Source organism: Triticum urartu, chromosome 6, assembly GCF_003073215.2.
Source record: "Triticum urartu cultivar G1812 chromosome 6, Tu2.1, whole genome shotgun sequence".
Classification (NCBI taxonomy): Eukaryota; Viridiplantae; Streptophyta; class Magnoliopsida; order Poales; family Poaceae; genus Triticum; species Triticum urartu.
In genome coordinates this window covers 543106170-543131576 of record NC_053027.1, presented here as the reverse complement: position 1 = coordinate 543131576, position 25407 = coordinate 543106170, and the positions used below count along the sequence as shown (strand labels likewise).

General features: G+C 48.7%; 1 protein-coding gene across 1 annotated transcript; it reads right to left on the bottom strand.

The window, feature by feature from the left end:
• Positions 1-1734: 1734 nt before the first annotated feature.
• LOC125516955 lies at positions 1735-3200 on the bottom strand. Its single transcript, XM_048682209.1, has 3 exons — positions 3113-3200; positions 2480-2715; positions 1735-2400 (listed from the first exon to the last, which is right to left on the bottom strand). Exons 1-3 carry the CDS (start codon positions 3198-3200, stop codon positions 1735-1737), a joined length of 990 nt encoding a protein of 329 aa, XP_048538166.1.
• Between the last annotated feature and the right edge of the window lie 22207 nt (positions 3201-25407).

The following is a 25407-nucleotide window of genomic DNA, read 5'->3' as shown; positions in this document are numbered from 1 at the left end:
CCTTTCCTTCCTCCTTCCTCCCCCTTCCTTCTCTCCTAATCCAACTTGGGAAGGGGGGAATCCTACTCCCGGTGGGAGTAGGACTCCCCTTGGGGCGCACCTAGGAGGCCGTCCTCCTCCCCTTCCTCCACTCCTTTATATACGGGGGAGGGGGCACCCCATAGACACACAAGTTCACCATTGATCTTTTAGCCGTGTGCGGTGCCCCCTTCCACCATAATCCACCTCGGTCATATCATCGTAGTGCTTAGGCGAAGCCCTGCGCCGGCAACTTCATCATCACCATCATCATGTCGTCGTGCTGACGAAGCTCTCCCTCGAAGCTCTACTAGATCGTGAGTTCGTGGGACGTCACCGAGCTGAGCATGTGCAGATCGCGGAGGTGTCGTACGTTCGGTACTAGGATCGGTCGATCGTGAAGACGTACGACTACATCAACCGCGTTCTCATAACGCTTACGCTTTCGGTCTACGAGGGTACGTGGACAACACTCTTCCCTCTCGTTGCGATGCATCACCATGATCTTGCATGTGCATAGGATTTTTTTTGAAATTACTACGTTCCCCAACAGCGTCATCCATGGCCGCGACCTCGCCGCCGTCAGATCCCCACCCCTCTAGTACTAGTATTAACGTAGTATGTAGTATGAACTATGTTTGTAGTGTTTGATCATGTAAAATCTATGTAGTATGTGATGACCTACTCGCGTCAACGAGGTGCAATTTCTCCCGCGAAATTGTTTTTTCAAATTATGCAGTTTTAGATACGGTTACTGTTCGGCCACGCTAGTTTTCAACCTGCAAACGAGATCTTCGTGAAACTACAAACGCGTTTTGCGGGTCGAGTTTTTGCGGGATCTGCTAGAGTTGCTCTTAACAAACTGCAGGCCTTGATTGGGCCAGAAAATACCATGGGTTTTTAACAGGCTGAAAAAGTATATTTGGCCTGAATTGGGCCGAAGAATTCACCTGCCGACAATAGGCCGTAATATACCTTGGCCTATGATGGGCCCAATTACATGACGGACCGTTAACAGGCCAAAATATATCTCGGGCCTTGGTTGGCCCAGTTACATAATAGGTTGTTAGCTTGTTAGCAAGCCGGATGCAAATTCAGGCCATAAATAGGGCCAATTATTCCACGGGCCTTTAACATGCCGATTGTCAGGTTGGGCTGAAAATTTTCCACGAAGACCCCGGGCCGTTAAGAGGTCAAAAGTCACTTCGGACTAGAAATGGGCTCAAATGCAGCAAGGGCCATTAAAATGCCAAAAGTTGGTGGCGCGACAGCAGCCGGGCCAGTGGGCAGAAGAGCAGGCGGCGGTGGCGGAGCGGCAGCAGGAGGGTAGAGTCGTCGTTCGCAGGGGGTGAGAGGAGTCAGGGGCGTCGCCCATAGCAGCGGAAGCAGGATCGACGATCGAAGCAAAGGGATTGATCTGGTCGGGGGTATCTGATACCATGTTTGAGGAGGGAGGAAGTATGGAATCAACACACATCCATTAGCTCATCGGCTGGGGTTAATATACAAGTTACATAGGGCCTCGGCCGAGGGGATCATGCGCCACTACACACAAATCGTGTGCCACGATCACACGCACTCACACATACAACGGTTGACCATATACATGCGTTGTACGGTATATACACAGTATATATACTCTAACATGCGCAAAGGTTTGGTTGGTGTTGCCTTGTCTTTTCAGTGTTCCACGCCACAACCTCCTAGCTATCAGTTTTAGACAAACTGTCGTTGTGCCACAATTTCCCTTTTGCTTGTAGGGACAAGGGACCAAGCAATCGTAATCATCACCTCAACATCTGCAATGGCAAATTTATCTTGGCTTATGTTGCAAACCTGGGGCGCGAAACAAATACGACCCTGTGCACCGATATCACCAGATTTTGTGTAGGCTTCTATGGCAATGTCCAACACTCCTTCAATTTCTACAGAAACAACTTGCCTCGGCAGGTATATGTGACCATTAAGACCTTTCAGCATTGCTCCATCTTTTGATTCAAGCATTACAATTTGGCTAGATGAGGGATTAATAGCACAAGTGACTCCACTATCAGTGACCACCGTTTCCCGTGAAGCTGAGGAGCAAGCAACTCGGCCACCATATTCAAACGGCCATGAACCACACTTGACAACTCGGACACTCAAGATGGTAGCCTGGACTGTTCGTTTGACACGCTGCAAGCATAACTCCAGTGTACATAAACAATTATCAATGCAAAGGGTCGATACGCCAAGACCTCCTCCACTATAATTGGCGACATAGCTGATCAATGCTTTATCTTGAGACATTGTCGGACCTTTCACTTTCAGTTGGATTTCAATGTCAACTATGTCTGTTAACACAATTGCACGTGATGGCCCAATTAAGCGCAAAAAAGAATCCTACAAACATCATCGATCACCCCATTAACCAACAAATATCTCCAAAATAAAATGAAGAGCAAATTAAGATGGTACGTACATCTTGTTTGAGTTCTTGGGCCTCGCTCCTATCGCAAGAGAAGAGAAGGTTACGGTTATGATCCGCGATGTCCCGAACAGCAGTCACACCATAGACAGACAATGGCCAGGCGAGAGCCCCAGCTATTTCAGCGAGTTTGATGGAGAAAACCTGCAAGGTTTCTGGAGTAGACCCAGCACGATTGTCTGAGATGCGTCCAGGTACATAGTGCGTAAATTGCATGGAACTCAGCGACGCTGTAAAAAAGGTTAACCCTGCATTAGAATGTTCTAATTAACAGGCATGAGCTGGCATGAACTACCACTCGATAACCAGCAAAATAAACAAGAACCCATTCTCCATATTATATAGTACTCCCTTCATCCCATAGTGTAAGAGCTTTTTTGACACAGTGTAAAACCATATTATATTATGGGACGGAGGGAGTATATGTGTATGGGAAGACGGGAACAGATGGGAGCGAAAATGTTCTACGGATCCCCATATGGAATTGTCACATTATCATCCCTAGGGTCAAAGGCACTGCTCTTATCTAGTAATTTCGAATCAAGCAAAGAGTTTCCAAGCACCAGGTGATCAGCAGAACCGATTATAATTAAACAAAATTGATCGGTCGATTGGTGTGTTACTCACTGGTGTCCGTGAAGTAGCCCCAGGTCTTGCTCCAGGCGGATTCCCAAACACGAGCATGTGCAGCAAATGTCTCTGCCTCGTACGCCATCTCCTCTTGGATTTCACCCGGACTCATCAGCGCCGAGCTCTTCATCTGCGTGTTCGTCGATTCGCCTCCTGATCTGTCGATCTTACTCCGCGCTCGATGGATGCGCACGTGCTGGGCAAAAAGTCGGCGGCGGGGCTGCGGACGAGTGAGAGGGTTTGTTTGGGATCAATTTGATTCCTACTTATAGGTGCGAAGCAAGGGATCAATTTGGGATCGGATCTGGAGGCTTTTTCCGATTGGTTTTGGTTTCGGTTTCTTTCCTGACACAACCCCCACACGCATACGTATACGTATACGAAGCCAAAACCAACCGTCTGACTGAAACCAATCGTCCCAAAATTCATGTCCGACCGTAGTGCAGTCTATTTTTTTTTCAAAATCCCCCTCATAGAATTAACTAGCTATGCCCGCGCCGCGCCTATTGATAAGTTATGTGAGAAATTCTGTATACAGCTTTATCCATTTATTATCCTATTAATTGTTCTATTTTTGCTTGTTCACTTTACTTTTTATGTTATGGTGTATGTACAAAAATCATATTGGTATCGATGCTGAAATTTTTCATAAAGAAAAGCTTTATTGCATGAAAATAGTCGGTAGATTGTAGATAAATTGAATACATATTGATATTGCATGATTACTTTTTGGTTCTTTGGTAATTCATAGCATCCTTGTTCAACAGCCCGCTGGGTTTGTGCAGGTAATGAAATGATACGGAGCTCTGTCGATATACTTCATGTTGAAATTACATACGTTGTAAAAGGAATCCTTATGTGTTACTTCTTCGACTGCTTGATTGGTTGCTAGTTTGGACATCATTTCTTTGCTCGGATCGTTCAAGAATCATTTATGTGGCCAGGTTGGTTATATTAAAGCATACCATTGTGTTTTTCTTTTCCTTTTCTTTTTTACTTTGATGTATTAGTGTTTCTTCCTCTTATTCAAGAAAACCTCAAAAAGCACTATTAGGCAAGGTATCTATCTGTTGTCCCCGCCTGCCCTGCTTGCGTATGAGGGAACAAACATAAATAAAAGTGTACCCAAACAGTTGCATATGTAACATGATGGACAACTTACTGGATTGTCTTATATTGCAATTAAGCTAGGATAGACGAATAAGGCACTTTGAAAAGTGCAACTTTATTACGTAAATCAACCATTGTTTCGGACCGAATTAAACTGAAAGCTTCAGTTTTGTCACACAAACCGCTAGGGATTTTGTTACAATCAGGCTTGGTGATAAAAAAATAAAGACATTGATTCTGCCCCCAAAGAATTAAACCTGAAGAAACAACAAAAGTTAGTAAGCTAAGATGCAAGGACCATGATATTATTAATGAATGTTGTGCATACGTGTTGTGTGTCACGAAGATGACAGCCCTATGTTGGTACCACCCCATTGACCCCATATAGGTTACCAATTTTTTTTTACTATGATGATGTATTATAGGTCAATATCACAAAGAACTGTAAAATATATATATATATATATATATATATGCATAGAACAGGAAAATTCACAATCTGAAATAATGTAGTGGACATGAACCTCAAACAAAAGAAAAGAACAATAAAAAAGTATTTTTGTTCAATTTTTGGTTTGAGTGGCAAGCAAATGTATATGCTTACTTAGTTTACTTAATGGGGCCCAACACAAAGGTAATTACTGAAGGCTCAGTCGCATGCAATGATCCAAGGTCAACCTCGTGATAGCTTCTCATACTGAGATTTCGATTATTCAACTCAAACTGAAATCAATATAATTTTTTCACTTAAGAATGTGAATTGATCGCAGAGAAAAACACCCCCCCCCCCAAATATCAAATCGTAATAATAAATGGAGGTGTACATGAATAAAATAAAATGTGAAAAATTATAACTAATGCACCATTACGCCATTATGTAAGAAACCCAAGAGATAAAATATTGGATTAATTTTGTAAAAGATTAAGTCTAGCATGAAAATTGCAAGATACATCTTGTCATTTGTGAAGTAGCTTACAGAGTTGTGTCTATCACCTTACCTCAGATATAATATATATATATATATATATATATATATATATATAGCTACAAAAATGTAGAGAAAAGGAAAATCAAACTATCTTTTATTTATGCCCACGTAGTTCAATTACAGATTTCATTCTCATCAAAATGAGGATAGGTAGCCTATATCATCTTTAAAAAAATGCAAAAACATTTTTTGCATCTCCGTTTTCCTTTCTTAAAAAGTTTGTACTGACTGGGTATGAAACAAAAGCAATAATACTATTGCGCCTCGCATGGTGTACAGTGCCTAGGAGCATGCCAAAAGACCACGATAAATATTCACCGCCCGACAAGAAGGACCACGTCGGTCAGGCAGAACGCGAACGACCCGAACGACGCCCAGCACAGCGACCACGCCTTTTTTTCTTTTTTTTTCTTTTGCGGGGAGAGCCACCACTCCTTGATGCCATGAAGGAAACAAATATAACAACCACGGAAAACAACAAAGTGAAACGCAGCATATCCACACCTTTAATATGCACCGGTCCCTATCATGAGCACCATTATTAATATACTAAACCTAATAGAAATATTCTAGAACACCAAAAACTGCAGCCAAAGCGGCAGCCGACCTGAAGCAGCAGAAAAAAAATTCAACACGACGCTGCTGACAAGAATGAAATAACATGTGTGCGAACGTGAACAAATAAACAAATCAGTCTCAGAGAAAATATCTCTTTGTAAGCATGGAGAGGCAAAAATATAATAAAGAAAAGAAGCCACCAACATGAAACATGAAACGCCCGAAGGAAAAATATCTCAATAAAAAGAACTAATATAATTCAAAAACGCTTGCGTTAATCGCATGCACGTAGTCACATCGGCTGCCAAATCATATCGCTTCGAAATTTGCACCGATGAGTGCAGGCATCTATCGGCGGCCAAACTACCATACCACAGAGAGAAGGCAGTTTGATCAAACAAAACAAATCCAAGGATAAATCGCTATGCCTACCCAAGGTGTGTACCACTCGATTATCCCAGATTTCAAATGGCGAACCCATAAAATTCGCTGTTCAATCCAATAAAATCTCAAATAAAAGAGGAGAAAAGAAATTGCTTGCGGGGATAGATTTGTTTTTTCTGTCAAATGATCTTTGTTGGCCATACGGGAATACTTGGTTGGACGTGAATTTTGGGGTTGATGAGACCACGTGCATGGGAGTAGGAGATGATGTGTCTACGTGCATAGGACTTGGAAACAGTCTTGTCCTCTCACTGTTTGGTCAAGGATTAGGATTTCTTTCTGCTTGAATCCGTACAACGTGTTGGGTCTTCAAATAATCTGGAGGACCATGCACAATGCAAACTAAAAATCTAACTTGAGTTTTTGCAGCATGGAAGCACGACTTCCTGCTGCATGTTAATTTGTTAGAGAGTGACATGTTCTGGGTGCAAAGGGAAGACCTCTTGGATATCAAGTTCAAATTGTTGGTATCCTTGTCCTTAATGCACTCAGGTAATCATATCCTCTTAGCAGTATTTTCCTCCAAGAAATAGCTCGATCCGCGATTACATATTCATATATGGAAAAGATATTTTCCTGCAAGAAATTGATATATACCTCAATTAGTGATTACATATATTCATATGAATGAAACACCCTCATAAATCAACCCAAAATCAAAGTACATGCATAAATTCAACCAGATATATTCTTAGTATGCTTCAGCCTCTAAGAAAAGTTATGCTCATATTAACTTAAGAAAAAAAACCTTTTTAAACAAATATACTCCCTCTTTAAAATAATATAAGAATGTTTAAATCACTACTTTAATAATGATCTAAACAATCTTATATCTCTTTACGGAGAGAATATGTACTTAGAGCATCTCCAACAGGCGCCCCAAAAGAGCTCCGCGCATTAAAATTTTGTTTTTTTAGGCGCCGCACAGCTCCAACAGATCTAAAAGTTTTTGTGTGCGCGCTGAAAAACGCTATCGCGCGCAGCATATTTTGGATTCCGGATTGCGCGCTTCATAATTTGCACTGTGTGCTTTTTGTGCGCGCGTTTTTAGACGTCTGCAAAAACGATGTTGGTCCTGGCGCACTAAAAGTGCTAAAGTGGCGCGCTATAACTTTTATTGGGCGCCAAATTTTTGTGCGGCCGTTGGAGATGCTCTTAGGTAAGTTCTATTGACATGAAAATAAAGGTGGACAGTTTTTCTGCAATTTATGTCACGACAAAAAGGTGAGTACATGTGCAGTTTAAAAGAGGATTATATACACAGACCTATTCACCATGAATGTTCATATACAATGAAAAAACAGAACAACTCAGTTCAGACATATGCAACGGCAATAAAAAAGGGCAATCTTTTGAAGCGAGATGGAGATCGAAAAAGACATGGTTATGTACCGTACATGAGCATATCGATGTCGGTTAGGAACTTAGGAAGCCATAGATGCACACAGAGCCTCCAAAAGGCCTAAAAAAACCGAAAAATATTCTTTGGCGATCTGTGGGGAAGGTGTAAAAGGTATGACTAATAGTTAACATAATTTAAACTGCAAAATGGGAATTTGAGATATACTTGTTTGCATACTGTATGGACTAGCTAGGTTCCCAGCAGAAAGTCTGAAAGTAGCATATGGATCAAAGCTCACCAGAGTATAATAAATCAGTCGTTGACTTAAACAGCTAATGAACCGTGCATTGAGCGCGGTGGTCCACCTCCCACCACATCCCCGGCGCCCGGACGCTCCTCTTACAATGGGAGATGCTTAGGGAGATGATTAGAAAAATAAACCGATTTTTTTAAGCACCGATGCCTATTTTTATAGAAAAGACGCTTAGTTAAGCGTCTACCCTGTATAAATAAGCACCGATGCTTAAAAAAATACTGATTTATTTCTCTAAGCAACTCTCATTGTACAAGGGCTTAGAGCTGCCTGCGGAGCTTCCATATGGTTGTGGCGGCTACCGTCGACGCGCATAGTCTTCACTGAAGAAACGACGCGAGTCAATAGCGGAGAAAAGCCATGCGAGTCGCGAGTGGTCAATCTCCGGAGGCAGCGCCCGTGGTGATGGCGACGCGGTTGTTCCTGCGCTGAGCCACGGCTGCAGCTCCAGCGGGCCACAGTGAACGCGTGGAGGTGACGACCGACCACGGGGACGGCTAGATAGCGCGCAACCACGTGGTCCGCGGCTTCGCACGTTGGAGGCGTCCAGGCTTGGGACGGCCGGGCGCCCAGGCATGGTCGCGGTTTCACACATTGCTTGGAGGCGACTCATCATTGGTTGGACCAGGCACGGCGACACTCCCACCATCGCTGCTCCTCGTCAAGTTGGACGCGGCTGATGTGCGGGATCACGCGCTTAACTCGCCGCCGCTGGTTAAGTTCTCCGACTCCAGCGACTGCCGGCTCGCGAGCCAGGGCCACGACCTGGTCGCTGCCGCCGCGGCCGTATGACCGAAAGGCCTCTTTCTCGTGCTCTGCTCCGTATTCGCCGTCGTGCTCGCCGTCGCCACCGCACTCCTCTGGTACATGCAGCTCCGCACGTGATTGCTTTCCAGGAACTGGTCCATCAGTCGTAGTCGCCATGGCTAGACCGCGCGCTTAAGGGCAAATGAGCTCCATGGCCGTCCACGCTGCGCCGACAAGGGGAGGAGAGCACCGCCGGGAGGAAGGAGGGGCAGGTGATGAGAAGAGGCTCCTCCATGGTTGGGTGGTCGTGATGAAGGGATGTGGTTGGGTGGTCGTGATGAAGAGATGGGGCGTCAATTGTACCGGTAAAAGAGGCCGAGAATTAGGAAAGAAGATGCAACAACATGAGGAAGCTGCAACGGAGGAAGTTGAGCTTTTATAGGACCATAAAGCGGTGGGGTATTTTACCTGATCCTTCTGGAGGGCACGATTATAGCGGCGCCAAGAAATTTCGAGTGCCAACGAATTAAGCGGCACCGACTATTATCATCACATGCAAAACCGCATGCAACCACGTAGGCACGTCACGTGTCCATCCCCATCATGCATCAACCAATCAAAAAAACTAACAAACCATCCCACCAGATCCGGTCAACACGTGAGCAACTCCAACCACAAGCGCTAGACAAAAGGATTGGCACCCTTCCATGCATAATCGTTAGGTCCACCCGAGGTGCACACGCCCGCATCACCCAGTAATTAGCGTGTCGGACTCCCATTGGCTGGTTTTTGACTGATAGGAAAAAGTCAAAAAAAAACCAGGTAAAAGGATCCTAGTCAGGTTTAGTATTATGTATAATTCTCGCACTAATCACCCCATCTCCACCTTCCTCCTTCCCGTCTTCACCATCGGCAGCTTTCCCAAGCGCAGCCGCCGTCGGGCCTCAACCTTCCCGGCACGCTTCCGGGCGCAGCTCCCGGGACCATTGCCTCTGTTGGCACTCCTGTGAAACTGATGTGAAATTACTTTTTTTGCGGGGTAAAGCATGGGTTTTATTACTTAGAAATAGTGTTACAGTCTGCTAATACAAACTCTAAAACAACATCTGAAACTCGGTGCAACCAACAGGCAGTGCAAACCCCAGAATGACCAATATTAGCTAGACTATGAGCAACTCTATTTTGAATACGATCTACTTTTAACGGAATAAACACCCGAAGAGCTAGGATTTTCTTAATCTCCATAATCAGATGACCATATGCCGACCGGTCCAGTGAATTGTTTGTCAAGGCCGCAATAACAGTCGAGCTATCAGAATGAATGATGATAGGCAACTCTGACTGTTGCATGCTTAGTGACAGTCCTTCAAGAGTGACACTAATCTCAGCTTCAAGGGCATCTTTGCATTGGAATAAGTACCGGTATGCCGAGAAAATAACAGTGCCATTGCTATCCCTGAGGATCATACATGTACCTGCTGGACCAGTATCTTGCACGAAAGAACCGTCGATGGACAACGCCACCCATCCGGGCTCGGGTCTCGGCCATGGGGGGTGAAGCCTTTGTACTGGCCCAGGTTTTGGCAGTGAGTCACACACTGGAAATTTGCCCTTGATAATCTCTTCAACACTACGCATCGTAGCTTGTTGAAACGAGGATAGACAACTGCTTAAGAACAATTTGGAGGAATCAGGAGGTGGGACCTCTTTACCATGCGTCAGCTCACTCTGCAGACTCCAAATCCTCCAGAGTAGCATAATGATCATCGCTCGTTCATTGTCAGGCCTATTAGCCAGAAGACCAAAAATCCATTCGGGACCAGAATTGAGCAAGAGACAGAGAAAGGCAGAAACAACAGTGTGGATCAGCAGTGACAGGCAAAACAAAAGAAAGCAATAGTGTGGATCAGTGAAATCATTCACTTCTTTACTCCTCCTGTGAAGTTGAGCGGTGGATCAACAATAGTGTGTTTAAAATTGATCTGGAGAGGCAGAAAGCATTTGTACTCCATACTGAACACTTGATCAGTGGCTGATCAAGTTCACAGCCTTCATACTCAACACTTGATCCATCCATGGTTGTAAATCTGCTACTCCTAGTGTATGAAGATACAGAATTATTATGGGGTAGAGTAGAAGTTGTGATCGCGATTTTCTGGCAAAGTAATATCTTCTCTGCATGTGATTATTTGGCAAAGAAGATACCAATTTATATGAAATACAGTAGCTTATTGTGAGTTTTGAATAATTGTGATGACAATTCAGTAGAAGTTGGATCACGATCTGTAGAAGTTGGGCTCAGGACTTCTATTTATACAAACTATAAAGCCATACAAGCTAGTGTTTTCATGTTTATTTATATCTTCTCTGCATGCTTTCGCAAAGAAAGTTGTGAAATATCTATTGCTTTCAGGACACAAAATCAGGCCTACAAAGTCAGGCCTGACGGCGGCTCTCCGCAGCGGCAAACGCAGCAGTCGACTCTACGTCACCATAAAAGTTGGTACAGTATATCTTTTGCCTTCATGCTCTGTGATTGTGGTCTGCTGCTGTCCTGTCTGTGGCATATCTTTTGCCTTCATGCTCTGTGAACTACATTGGTATGGTTTTGCTTGGATGATGCGCACATTTCATTTGCTGCATCATCAACTTCCATGCAACAGAAAACGAATGCATCTTCAAATGAGAGTGCAAACATAGTACATTTCTTTTTTCTTTTTTTGCGCTTCCATCGATGGGGTGCTGAATAATTCTCAGGACTTGGATGTTCTTCGGTGGCTTACAGTGCGTCCAAGGAGATCGTCCTGTACCGGGTCAAACCCAACGGGAACGGGCTCTACCTCAACAAGTATTCACGGAACAGAGGTGAGCCGGCCACCAGCCTCAGTTACCAATTACCACCGCTGCTGTTATTTTTTGCCTACAGAAGTATTTTTCAGCACGAGTGACTGACTGAATTTTGTTGTTGCATGCAGAGGCAAACCTTCTCTTCCTTGAGTCGCCGGCTGGAGTGGGCTTCTCCTACTCCAACACCTCCTCCGATCTCAAGACCTCCGGCGACGAGAGGACCGGTAATCCTCCATCATATAACATTTTTTTTTGAAAGACCCAGTTTCCTGGCTTTTCATTGATTTAGGAGAAGAGAGAGTTACAAAAATGTCACTGATCAGGAGAGATTAGCAACAGAAGAAAGAAAGAAAGACCGGGTTTGAAGGAGAGCACGCAGGCTCTCCTCCTCCCCCTCCCCTCTAGGTACAGACTAAGGGTTGTTTATCTCTCATGTGATATCTTCAAAGGGGGGCTCTAATCCTTTCGCTCCTGCTAGTCTCCATTGTTCTAGCTCTCTTCTGCAGGCGCTAATCATATCGTCAACGCAAGCCTCTTTCTTCCTAAACGTGCAGCTGTTGCGTTCCTGCCAGATGTGCCACGCCACCAGAGCCATCATGGATTTGGTGGCTCGCCTGTCGGATGGTGATGATGCAGAGACTATTGCAGTGACGGCCTCCGTTGTGGTCTTGCACCCGTCCCAGGTGGCTGGGTTTAGCGCGCCCCAACCCTTCCATGCCGCTGCCTTTGCCCAAATCTGCTGCGACGTGGGGCAGTTCCAAAGGAGGTGTGCCGAGCTCTCCAAGCTTCTAAGGCATAACTGGCAGAAATAGCCATTTTTCCAGCCACGCCGCTGTAACCGGTCATTGCACCAGAGCCGGTCGTGGTGCAACAGCCACATGAAGAACTTGATTTTTCCCGGCGCCCATACCTTCCAGATGAGCTGCTGGAGTGCACCTCTTGGTTGGTCAGCGAACTGAGCATCGTAGGCTGATTTGGCACTGTACTGTCTGCCCGCTCGCCAGGAGATCTCATCCTCCGCCTCATCCTGCAGGGTGACGTTGGCCTCGCGGATGCTGCGGCGCAGAGAGACCAGCTGGGGGATGATCTCCATTGCATTGCCTCTCCGGAGGTCGAGGATCCATCTGTCGTCCTGGAGCGCTTCGGCCACCGATCGGTTCTTTTTGGATGAGTTGGCGAACAGCAGAGGGAACCGAAGTTTGAGCGGCTGATCGCCGAGCCAGGTGCAGTTCCAGAACGTGGCCCTCCTTCCGTTTCCTATGTCGACTCGAGTTTCAGCGGCGAACAACTCTTTGTCCTTGTCGTCGCACGGCGAGCCCGTGCCAACCCATGGCCTGTCCGGATGCCTCCATGCGAGCCAGAGCCACCGTAGCCGGAGTGCGCGCGCGAAGCGTTCCATGTCTGGTATGCCCAGCCCACCGCGATCCACCGGCGAGGTTACAAGCTTCCAGTTGGCCTTGCACTTACCGCCTGAGATCTCCTCGTCCTGGGCCCAGAGAAACCGGTGTCTTGCTTTGTCCACCTCCTTGAGGAATTTCTTCGGGGCGCGTAGGACGGCGAAGGCGAAGGCTGGTAGTGCAGAGAGCACGCACCGCACCAGCACCCGTCGGCCTGATATTGGCAAGAGCCGGCCCTTCCAGCCTGCCAGTCTTGCTCGGATGCGGTCGATGAGATACTGCAAGTGGACTAACCTAGTCCTGCTGATGCATACGGGTAGCCCTAAGTATCTAATGGGGAAGCTGACGATGGAGCCGCCAAAACCCTCCAGCACCTGGTTGAGGTCTACGTCTTCGCAACTAATCGGAGCAGCCGAAGATTTCTGCGGGTTCATGCGCAGCCCGGATGCGTCGGCGAAGTCGCTGAGGAGTTGCATGAGGAGGTCCATTTCTTGCCGCTCGGGGTTTGCAAAGATCACTGCATCATCAGCGTACAGGGTCGCCCGCAGCCTCGCCGTTCTTTCTGGCAGCGGCGCGAGCGCGCCATTTCTTGTAGCTGCTTCCAGTAGCCGATGCAACGGGTCCATGGCAAGAATGAACAGAATTGGGGACAGGGGGTCGCCTTGCCTTAGCCCACATTGATGCAGGATGCTTGGCCCAGGGTCTCCGTTGAGCATGCAGGAGGACGTTGCAGACGAGAGGAGGAGTGCAACCCAGTCGCACCATCTCGAGGGAAAACCCATTTGCTGCATGAGTTCAAGGAGATATTTCCAGGATACGGTGTCGAAGGCTTTGGCAATGTCTAATTTGAGCAGAAGCATTGGTTTTCTCTTTCTCTGAAACTTTCTGACGCAGTTCTGGACGTAGAGGAAACTGTCATGGATTCTTTTCTTCCTTTGGAAAGCGCTCTGTGCTGGAGAGATGAGTTGATCCAGTACACCTGCGAGCTTGATGGACAGCACCTTTGTGATCAACTTAGCCACTGAATGTATCAGGCTGATGGGCCTGAAATCACCCATTTGAATTGCACCATCTTTTTTGGGTAGTAGCACGATGAGGGCATGGTTCAGAGCACCAAAATCCCCGTCAGCCAGCTGATAGAAGCTTTCAAACACAGCCATTACATCCCCCTTGATAGTTGGCCAGCATGCCCTGAAGAAGGTGCCGTTGAAGCCATCGGGGCCTGGCGCCTTCTCCGACGGGGATGCACAAATTGCTTCCCAGACCTCTGCCTCCGAGAAGGGGTTGTCGAGCCCGCCCCCAGCTTGCAGCCTTGGTAGCCCCAGCGCCTCCCAGTTGATCGTGCGAGGCCGATTTCTTCTCTGCCCCAGCAAGGAGGAGAAGTGCTCATGTACATCAGCCACCTTGTCGGCGTGGCTAGTCTTGAGGCAGCCTGCCGTTTGGATGCACTGAATAAAGTTTCTTCGTCGCCTGTAGGTTTGCTTTGTTGGGGAACGTTGCAGAAAACAAAAAATTTCCTACTCGTTTCACCAAGATCCATCTAGGAGTTCATCTAGCAACGAGTCATCGGATGCATCTACATACCTTTGTAGATCGCGTGTGGAAGCGTTCAAAGAACGGTGATGATGTAGTCGTACACGACGTGATCCAAATCACCGATGACCAAGCGCCGAACGGACGGCACCTCCGCGTTCAACACACGTATGGGACGGGAGACGTCTCCTCCTTATTGATCCAGCAAGGGAAAGGAGAGGTTGATGAAGATCCAGCAGCACGACGGCGTGGTGGTGGATGCAGGGCGTCACAGTAGCAGGGCTTCGCCTATACTACGAGAGAGAGACGTAACGGGGAGAGAGGGAGGCGCCAGGGGCTGGTGTGTCAAGTCCCTCCTCTCCCCCACTATATATAGGAGGGCCAAGGGGGGGTGGTGCGCAGCCTAGGAGATCCAATCTCCTAGGTGCGGCTGCCAAGGGGAGGTTTCCCTCCCCCCCAAGGCACCTAGAGGTGCCTTCCACCACTTGGACTCTTCCTTTAAGTGGAACCCTAGGCGCATGGGCCTTTGGGGCTGGTGCCCTTGGCCCATCTAGGCCAAGGCGCACCCCCTACAGCCCATGTGCCCCCCCGGGACAGGTGGCCCCACCCGGTGGGCCCGTGGGACCCCTTCGGTGGTCCCGGTACAATACCGATAACCCCGAAACTTGTCCCGATGACCAAAACAGCACTTCCTATATATAATTCTTTACCTCCGGACCATTCCGGAACTCCTCGTGACATCCGGGATCTCATCCGGGACTCCGAACAACATTCGGGTTACTGCATATACATATCTTCACAACCCTAGCGTCACCGAACCTTAAGTGTGTAGACCCTACGGGTTCGGGAGACAAGCAGACATGACCGAGACGACTCTCCGGTCAATAACCAACAGCGGGATCTGGATACCCATGTTGGCTCCCACATGCTCCACGATGATTTCATCGGATGAACCACGATGTCGAGGATTCAATCAACCCCGTATGCAATTCCCTTTGTCAATCGATATGTTACTTGCCCGAGATTCGATCGTCGGTATCCCAATACCTCGTTCAATCTCGTTACCGGCAAGTCACTTTACTCGTACCGTAATGCATGATCCCGTGACCAGACACTTGGCTTGGTCACTTTGAGCTCATTATGATGATGCATTACCGAGTGGGCCCAGTGATACCTCTCCGTCATACGGAGTGACAAATCCCAGTCTTGATCCATGTCAACCCAACAGACACTTTCGGAGATACCCGTAGTACCTTTATAGTCACCCAGTTACGTTGTGACGTTTGGTACACCCAAAGCACTCCTACGGTATCCGGGAGTTACACGATCTCATGGTCTAAGGAAAAGATACTTGACATTGGAAAACTCTAGCAAACGAACTATACGATCTTGTGCTATGTTTAGGATTGGGTCTTGTCCATCACATCATTCTCCTAATGATGTGATCTCGTTATCAATGACATCCAATGTCCATAGTCAGGAAATCATGACTATCTGTTGATCAACGAGCTAGTCAACTAGAGGCTTACTAGGGACATGTTGGTGTCTATTATTCACACATGTATTACGATTTCCGGATAACACAATTATAGCATGAATAAAGACAATTATCATGAACAAGGAAATATAATAATAATGCTTTTATTATTGCCTCTAGGGCATATCCAACATAACATGCTTTGCCTAAAAAAATGTTGTGGAAGCGTCACCCGCCTTCAGCCAAGTGATTCGTGAGGCCTGCCTCCTTCTGACGCGCTCGAGGGCTGCAAGGCCGACGATCTTCAGCTTCAGGGTTTTCCGAAGCCAGAACTCATTGCGTGTGAGCTGCCTCTTCTCTTGTGCGACATCCAGACGTAGTACAACCTCCGACGCCGGATGGAACTGCAGCTTGGTCTCGCTGAACAGAGTTTTTTCCCAGATCTTCAGGTCAGCCGTGGCTCTTTTCATTTTGATCTTCAGTCTTGTGAAAGGGCAACTGTGGTTGACCGGCCTCTGCCAGGCCCTAGCCACCGTCTGCTGGAAGTGCGGGAACCGCGTCCAGAACGTCTCAAACCTAAAAATTGCCTTGCGGTACGGTGTAGTGGCGTTGGACAGCAGGAGAGGGTAGTGATCGGAGCATGTTGTGGATGCAGCCATCAGGATGTAGGAGGGGAACAGGGTTTCCCACTCCAGGTTGCATAACATTTTGTCGATGGCGACGAACGTGGGGTTTTCCCTCTCATTGCTCCAAGTAAAACGTCTGTTCTTGCATTTGATCTCTCGCAGCCCAGCTCTGTCAATGTCCGCTCTGAATCTGCCCATGATCCGCCTGTTTAGGTTGAGGTTGCTCTTGTCCCTCGCCTCATAGATTATGTTGAAGTCACCATTGATTAACCAGGGCTCCCCGGCAGGTGGCATGGCTCTGACCAGCTCGGCAAGGAACTCCTCCTTGCGGTTGTCGTCGGTAGGCCCGTAGACGGTGTTAATCCAGAACGTGCTGCTGCTCTGCAGGAGCGTTGCGTGGGCTATGATGCAGAATTGGCCGATCGCATGTGTGGTGATGGTGATCTTGGAGGAGTCCCACAGAATCGCCGCCCCCCCCCTCTCGTGCCGTCCGCCGGCAGGACCGCGGCGGCGTCAAGTCGACTACCTCCTATTTCTTTCACTAACGCCGGCGACCATGCTTCTATCTTGGTCTCCTGGAGGCACAGCACGACCAGCCTGTGCGAGTCCGCGACCTCACAGACCGTGGCTCTCCTGGCTGGCGAGTTCAGCCCTCGCACGTTCCAGCTCATTGTGGCACAGTTTGTACTAATCATGGGCACAAGTGTTTTCGCTCCGGGGGCAAACAGATGCACTAGATAAGTTGAAAAACAGGTACACCACCCTGCTAGCATGGGCGTAGCAGCGACCACCAATAGGCCCCAAACCTCGTTGTCTACGATCTAACCCCTGAATCCTGACACTACACATTACAAATGATCCTAACTCGAACTGGCTGACAGCCAGCCGCCGCCGGAGACTAGCTAAATCTGCGTCTACCATAACTAAGCTTGAACAGCTCCGTCGGGGCTGGCCAGGCCGGCCATGGTGCGAAGGGCGTCGACGTTGAGGCGCGTGAGCTTGGCGATGCAGTTGACGTCGTCTTCGGACAGCGGCTCGTCGAAGCGTCGAAGCAGCGCCTCCGCCGCCTTAACCGTCATGCGCTCCCTTGGGCCGAGGACACCGTGCTCCTGGACGAGGCGAAGCGTGGCCCGCTGCGCGACCGACACGGGGGAGTGGTTTGCAGCCTGCCTGGCGCTCTGCCTGACCGGAGCGGACGGGGCCCGTGTCTTTGGAGGGGCGGAGGGGCGGCGGCGCGGCTGCGAGGAGGGGCGGCGGAGCGTCGGTGAAGAGCTGTCGGGCTGCGGAGCCATCGATGCCGAGCTGCAGCTGCTGGACCTGGTGAGTGACTTCACCGAGCTGCATGGCGATGGTGGCCGTGGGAGGGGTCGTGCGGCATGCTTGGATGGAATCCGCTTGCATGCATGCAGCCGGCCCCCCTTTGACCTTGCTGCCAGCTTGGAGAGCGTTGGCGGGCCCACCATCGAACTTGAGAGGGGTTGCCAGCGCGTCGGAGATGGCCGCCTCCAGCTCGCAGCGGCCGTGGTCGACACGCGCGGGTAGGGACAGCTCTGCTGGTTCGCCCTGGAAGAACTCCGCGACCGGGTCCTAGACGCGGCAGGGCCCCGATGGAGGCGGTGGGGGCGGAGGAGGCGGTGGTGGCGGAGGAGTCGGGGACGGCGCGCGACATAGCGGAAGGGGAGGGGTGACGCGGATGGCCGCGTCGCGGCCGCGGCAGCTCTTGTCCCGGTGCCTGCTGGTGGGGGGTTCTACTGCGCTTACGGTGCTGCTGCGGCTGGTCCTTCGATGCCGCAGGCGGGCGGCTAGCGTGGCCCCGGCCCAACAGCGTGTCCTTCCATGAGCGACGGCTGCCGTGGCCGTCGCCGTTGGGGTCGTCGTGGTCGCGGCGAGCGCCACCCGGCTGCAGGCCCTGGCAACCAAAAGGGGCCACCGCCGGCGACTGCCTCCTGGCGTGGCCCTGCCCATCCTCCACCTGTCGGGTCCAGGCGCTCGGGTAGATGGCTGGGAAAGGGGCGCCGTCGTTAGAGCCCGAGGAGAGGAGCTCGCTCTGGGCGGAGCGGGAGGGGCGCGAGGACGGTGGGGTCCAGTCCTCCACCCTGTCGACGTGGACCAGCATGTCGTGCCTTCGTACTCTAGGTGGCGGGGCGACTTCACGGCTGGGCGGCGAGTGCGCGAGCATGGCCTCAACACGCCCCGCCCCACACTTCGCCCGCCAAATGATGCACCTGGTGGGGATGTTGGCGACGTCCCACACCCACACCCAGCACGCGAAGGTCTTGGTGTGGCCGCGCTCGTGGGTGCGCGTGTGGAGCCGATCGACGATGCACTTGTCGCCAATGATCTCCGCCGCCCCCTCCAGCGACCAGAGTTGCATGGGGACCTTCTCGATGACGACGCGGACATGGAGCGTGAAGTCTTGGAGCACGGTGTGGTCGTCCTCGTGCCATGGCTTGAAGTTGAAGGCGACGCCGTCGACGGTGATGGAGCCGCGGCGGATGGCGTTCTCGTGATGCGCCGGCAGCTCGAAGTAGATGAGGAAGTCTTCAGGGTCGTGGCTCGTCACCCGCAGCAGGTGAGGAGGGATGCGCAGCTGCTCGTCGATGGCCCGCCCGATGGACAGGGGGCTAGCCATGTGCTGCGGCGATTCCACCGTGAGGAGAGCGGCGTGCTTGCGGAACAGGAACTCCTGGTGCTCCATGGCTGGGGTGGAGATGAGCACCTTGTGGCTTGCTCGAGCCCGGCGGGAGGGATCGACATGGCGGTGCAGACGCTCCATGGAAGCCGGCGGGGAGGGGAAGCGCAGCCTCCCATGCACCGGCCCTCTACCCCGTGGTGACCGCGGCTTGGAGCCGCCGCCCCCCTTTCTACCTAGCAACTGGCGCTTCTGCGGGCACTCTCTACCGTAGTGGCCAGGCTGCTTGCAGACTATGCATCTAAGCGGATCCCTACAATCTATTCGGCGATGCTCGGTGCTGAGGCAGCGGAAACAGAGGCCGTCGAAGCGGCTTAAAAAGGCAGCACGCCCATCCCAGCCATTAATGGCGGCGTCCCTGGGCGAGCGGCGCGGCCGGTGGCGCCCGTCGCGCAGCAGTAAACTCCTCGCCGCCTTTCGCGCAGCAGCGCGCTCTTTCTTGGACTTGACCACCGTCCATCCATCTCCATCTCCAGAAGGGGAAAGGGGGGGCGAAGGTGAAGGCCTTACCACAATGGATTTGAGCTTGGGCTGCCCCCCGGAGGGATCCGCCGCTCGGACCGCTGGGGGGATGGGGGCGCCTGGTTGGAGCACCCGCCCTGCAGCAGGATTTGCGGCGAGGGGCCGGAGCGGACCGTTGACGCCTGGCGATGCAGCGTTGAGACCGGGGCCGAGGGAGGACCGCTGGGGCGAAGCAGATCTGAGCTGGCCGCAGCCATATATAACATTTTTGGGTCATGTAAGATTTTGATTGTTGAAATCTAGTAATTTTCATGTGCCTCTGGATGTGATGCAGCTCAAGACTCGCTGCAGTTCTTGATCAGCTTGATGTTGCGGTTCCCACAGTACCGGCACCGGGACTTCTACATTGCCGGAGAAAGCTACGCCGGTGAGTGTGTGTAGCATTGGGAACCCAGTATGGTAGCTTTTGTTCTGGCTTTCAGAGCAGAGCGCCAGAAGAAGAAAATCTATGATTACCGTCACAGTAGCACAATGACAGGAAGTATTACCAGTGTCACCTGGCAAGTAACTTTCATTCAGTTCCTTTTATCTCCAGGCCACTACGTGCCCCAGTTGGAAGGAAGATCGTCGAGTACAACAAGGTTCACCGAATCCCTTCATCAACCTGGAGGGAATCCTTGTGAGCACCACACTCAAAAGCTCTGCTGCAGCATTCCGCAGTGGGTGGATCGCATTCTCATGTCAACTTTTATGTCTCTGTGGATTGTGATGATGTACTACTCAGGTGGGGAAGGCGGTGACCGACAACTACCACGACAACATCGGCGCGGTGACCTACTGGTGGATGCACGCCATGATCTCCGGCGGCACCTACAGGGCCATCCTCAAGCTCTGCAGCGTGATGCCTAGCTAAGGGTCTGAAAACTGTTGTAAGATGGACGGAGAGAGTGATGTAGAGTGCTCAGAAGTAGTAGAAAATAACTACTAGTTCATAGGTGAGGAGTGATTGTTTTGGTGCTGAGGAAAAGGATGAGAAGAGAACAAGGGTGATTATGCCATGGAAACCATGGGCATTTGCAGCAACGAGCAAATAAACTTGGAAGTCTATATTCTTGATGTTGTCTTGTCAGTTTTCACTGAAATTTCCATATCAAGAATATTGTACTCCGGTACTATCAAATTTCCACATCAGGAATATTGTATCTTCCATGCCAAACAAAGCAGAGATGGACAATAATAACACCAAGAAAATTTCTCATATAGTATCAGTAATTTATTTCCCATGGAAACAGGCATCAAGCTCGCTAACCATTAAACCATACAGGCACAGCATTGAAAAACAAGACAACTCCTCTGACGGAATCTCAAATAGCATGTTCTGCAACATCCATGATCAGGGTACAAGAGAAGAATCAGACTTTGAAGCCCTCGGCACGGAGGCATTGCTTGTGAGCCTCGATCCACTTGGTGCACGCAGACTCCCCGTACTCGACGATGCACTCGTCTCTCAGCCTCTTGGTGTCGGGGCAAGCGCAGCATATCTTCTTCTTGGGCTTGGAGTCAGTGGCAGGAGCTGGGGCTTCGTTCACAATGGAGCAAGCAGCTGGAGCTGGTGGGCCTTCGTTCACAATGGAGCACACAGGTGCCTGCACGGGCGTTGGGGCTTCCGTGCTACCCATTTCAACAGCAGCAACTCGGGTATGACCTGCAAATTGGGGGGCGGGGAAAAGAGAAAATTCACTTCAGTCTCCATTGATTTTTTTTAGAACGAAGGCTCGCGAGGAGCCCGGCTTTGAATTAACAAAGCCATCAATCGGCCAGGAATTACAGCAGACAAACCAACTTACAACGGTCAGAACGATACAACGGGGAACACTGGAAAGACTACTCACTACAACCTCCACAAGCCACAAAAGATTATAGCTAGTAAAGGCCGAGCACTCTACACTAGGATCATATGTAGCAGAAATATTATGTTGTCCTCTAAACTTGCTGACGAACAAAAACTGATAATATTTCCCGTAAATTTTATCTGATCATTTCGGTGCAGCAAATGGACGCAACAGGGAGATGAGATAATAGGGAGTACTTAGAACTCATCTAGATGAGACGTAATTTGGTCTCATTCACCTAAAAAACAAGAATGGATACAACCCACGTCAGCACACACGCATCTTATAGCATCACATCCAATGGCTATAAAAGATGAATGCGACCAAATTAAATCTCATCTAGATGAGTTCTAGCAAAACTGGAGATAATAACCTGATCTCATGCACCAAGGTGCAAGCGTCAAGCCTCCGGATTAAATTCCAGATCTTGATGATAACTACTCCTACAGTATGAGAAATCGGCTATCTGAATTTCTTTTCAGAAACCGCCCGCCTGAAGGCCTAAACCATGGAGCAAATCTTGCTCCGCTACTCGAATGAGCAGAGATAACCACGAAGATCCTGCTCCGCTACTCGAAGGCCTAAATCAACACAAAAAAGCGAACAACAAAAAGACTAAACCGAGTATATTTGCAGAGCCCGCACGGACGCCCGACCGCGGGGACTAAACAGAGATGCGTGCGGGGATCGAAGCCGGAGAAACTTGCCTGGACGGAAACGAGGAAGTAGATTGTTGAAGGGGGGGAGCGCCGCTGCCGACTGTCGTCTTGGTGTGTGCGCCGCGGGCGGTCGGTCCGGCTCCGGCGGGTGGGTTTTATGTGTCGACGGCGGCCGCGCGGTGGCCGTCCGTGCCTCTTTTTCTTCTTCTTCTTCTTGGGGCTTAAGAAAGAAACACGTAGGTGGGTAAGGAAGGGAGGCAAAAGGCCGTGCCGGACGGGCCCGGCCCGGCAGGAGGCCACGCTTCCCGTTTTTTTTCTTGACAGTGCACACTTCCTGTATACTTTTCTCTTCGCTGTCCGGAATACTTTTGTTAAATATGAGCGAATTTCTGTTTAAAATTATTAACTTTATGGTGGATCTAGTGACATCTGTTAAAGCAGAACAATGTGATGAAATCACGGAGCTAATTAGCACAACGTTGGAAGGGAAATAAACTTTGGTTCCCGGTTGTAGATAAACCTATATGGGGATTTTTTTTTATAACTAAATAAAAAGTCAAAATATGTAAGAACTATTTTTAGAATAAACTTGACTTACTTTTGCACTAGTGTATAATTTTTCATGAAAAAAAACCAACGTTGACTTCACAGCGAAAAAGACCAAATTCATTTGCTATGCTATTTTGGCCAAAAAATTCTCTTTTTTTAAAAAGAGGTCAAAGGGCGATTTTCTTTTTGTGGAATTTTTCTCACGAGCACAATGGAGGGTCAAGTTTATGTCAAAAAATATTTTCAGAATTTTTTGACTTTTTGTTGAATTACTAATTTTTTTCCATATAAGGTGTAGATGTTTCCATAGACCAAACGTCCGCCTCCAACGTTCGAGAATGATTGATGCTGACAGTGGGTTGTGCTGGCATCTGTGCATCTCTCCGACAAACTAACATACGCAAGACGGAGGACTCATCGACCCAACCAAAATGTTGATGATACAGTAGCGGTGTCACTAATAGAAAAGGCAGACGCGGACAACTTATTGACCCAAAACGTTGCTGATGCAGCAGCCGAGTCACTGATAGAAAAGAGGCCAGATGTGTTTGTTGAGCGATCATCAGTTGGTTCTACAAAACCATGTCTATCGGGTTGTGGACTTGGCGCAATTCCAGAGTATGCCATCCTTGTTTCCCAGCATCGGTGGATGTTAAACAAGAGTGCATCAAGCCACAGTTGCAGTAATCAGAAATGCCACAGCTCTGCATGGTTCGGTTGACACAATGGGTCTGGATATCAAACCTTCTGTGCTTACTTCTGAGAATAGCTCAGAGGTGCACTTGGGTGAAAATTGTACAGTCCGGTCGCGGTGCCAAAACGTTGGTTTTAACCAAATAGGTTTCAATTCAAACCGAGTCTACATGCAGTTGTTGTTCGACAAAGCCTCTGAATGCTCATCTCTAAAATATATCATATTGCTAAGTGTAGGCCTACATTTATCTCTAACTTCCCTGCTGCAGCTACATCTTTTATTGGCTTTCACCCATGGATCAATCACATCAACAAACCAAGAACATATGCAGTAAAAAAAGCTTCTAGGAAAGGACTGGTATCGCGCCTTCCTTTCATTTTCTTTATTTATCAACATTTTGATATTTAAAACCATGGACTCGTGTTGCTTATATATATATATATATATATATATATATATATATATATATATATATATATATATATATATATATATATATATAGCCGCAACCTAAACTCAACCGCTGACTCGTAACTAGGCTCGGTGAACTAATTAAGCCGACCCGAACACAAACCAATGCTATGGCATGCAAGCCATGCATACGCATGTACACGGACACTTACCAAAATTAATCGGCAAGGTTATTTCAGCGTGGCTTTCAGGTTTATACACTTTAGTCTTTTTGTTGTTCTCTGCTTATTTGTGTTGATTGGAGGTTCTTCGGTGCTTAGTAGTAGAAGGTTGTTTTCTCTGATGAGAGCATCCTAGAGATAGCCAGATATCTGAGGATGTATGTTGTCGTTCTTAGTGTGGTTGTTTGTTGCATCAGTTAAGTGTCACAAAATTAAAGTGGTAGGTTGGATGATGTATAACTCCATTTGGGTAATGAAAATGGGGGCCGTATAGCCCTTCTATAAAAAAAAAACCCCGTCAAGCTTGATCACCGTTCTACTAATCCTAACCAGACTTAAACACGAACTATACTTATTAGTACGTCCAGTTTAACCTAATTGATCTACTCGCGGAATGGCTTATCCCATAGCTACATGAATTAGGTTGATGCAGAGGCCGAGGTCATCCTCCTTTTTAAAAAATCTACGCGGATTAGATTAGATTAAGCTAACAGTCTCCGCGCCCTCCTTCGGCTACTTCTCTTCTTCTCCTTAATCTCATGCCGAGCTCTACCATAGCATTCTCGTCGATCTCATCATCGGAAGAGAGAGAAAAGCATGTCGGTGAACCCATGCTGGCCTCCCGCAGCCTCGCGGCGCCACGACCGCGCGACAATCTCGAGGCTGAGGCTCGTTGCCCATCTTGTGCTCATCGTTGATGGGCGTGCGGAGCCAGGGAGCAGAGTCGTTGTCGTCCGGGTAAAGAGATGAGAGGAGGTAGGTTGTCATGAACTGGCAATATCATGCTGCTAGAGAGGGAGGGGGGTAAATATGTCATTTGGTATAATGCCGACATCCCAAGAGGAAGAGAGGGATGAGATGGGGACCCAGTAGGATAGACCACGGGGGAAAACAATTGATGAATCACCTTTTTGAGGGTTGATGGGCAAAATGTGAGTTGACTATATTATTACAGTTGAGACCCAGGAGGATAGGCACTAAAAGAAAAAACAGTAAAAATGAAAATTAAGCATGAACGTAGGTTAAAATTTTAAAACTAAGTTGGCAACATCATTTTCTTATTTTTAACAAAAAGACCCGCATTTATTAGGAAGGTTTAAAAGAGTTACAAAGCACACTAAACATAAAAATTACATCGAGTACCCTACATCATCAAACTACCACTACCGCTGCCGGAATGAGTCATCGACGATCCATTGTTGCTGCTCCAGTCTAACCTTGTCGATGACAGTTATAAAATCTTAGTGCACGTACCTCTAAGTATCAAAATGTCCAGAGTTGCAACTGTCACCATCAAACCTTGAAATGATCTAAAGTGTCTCACACAAA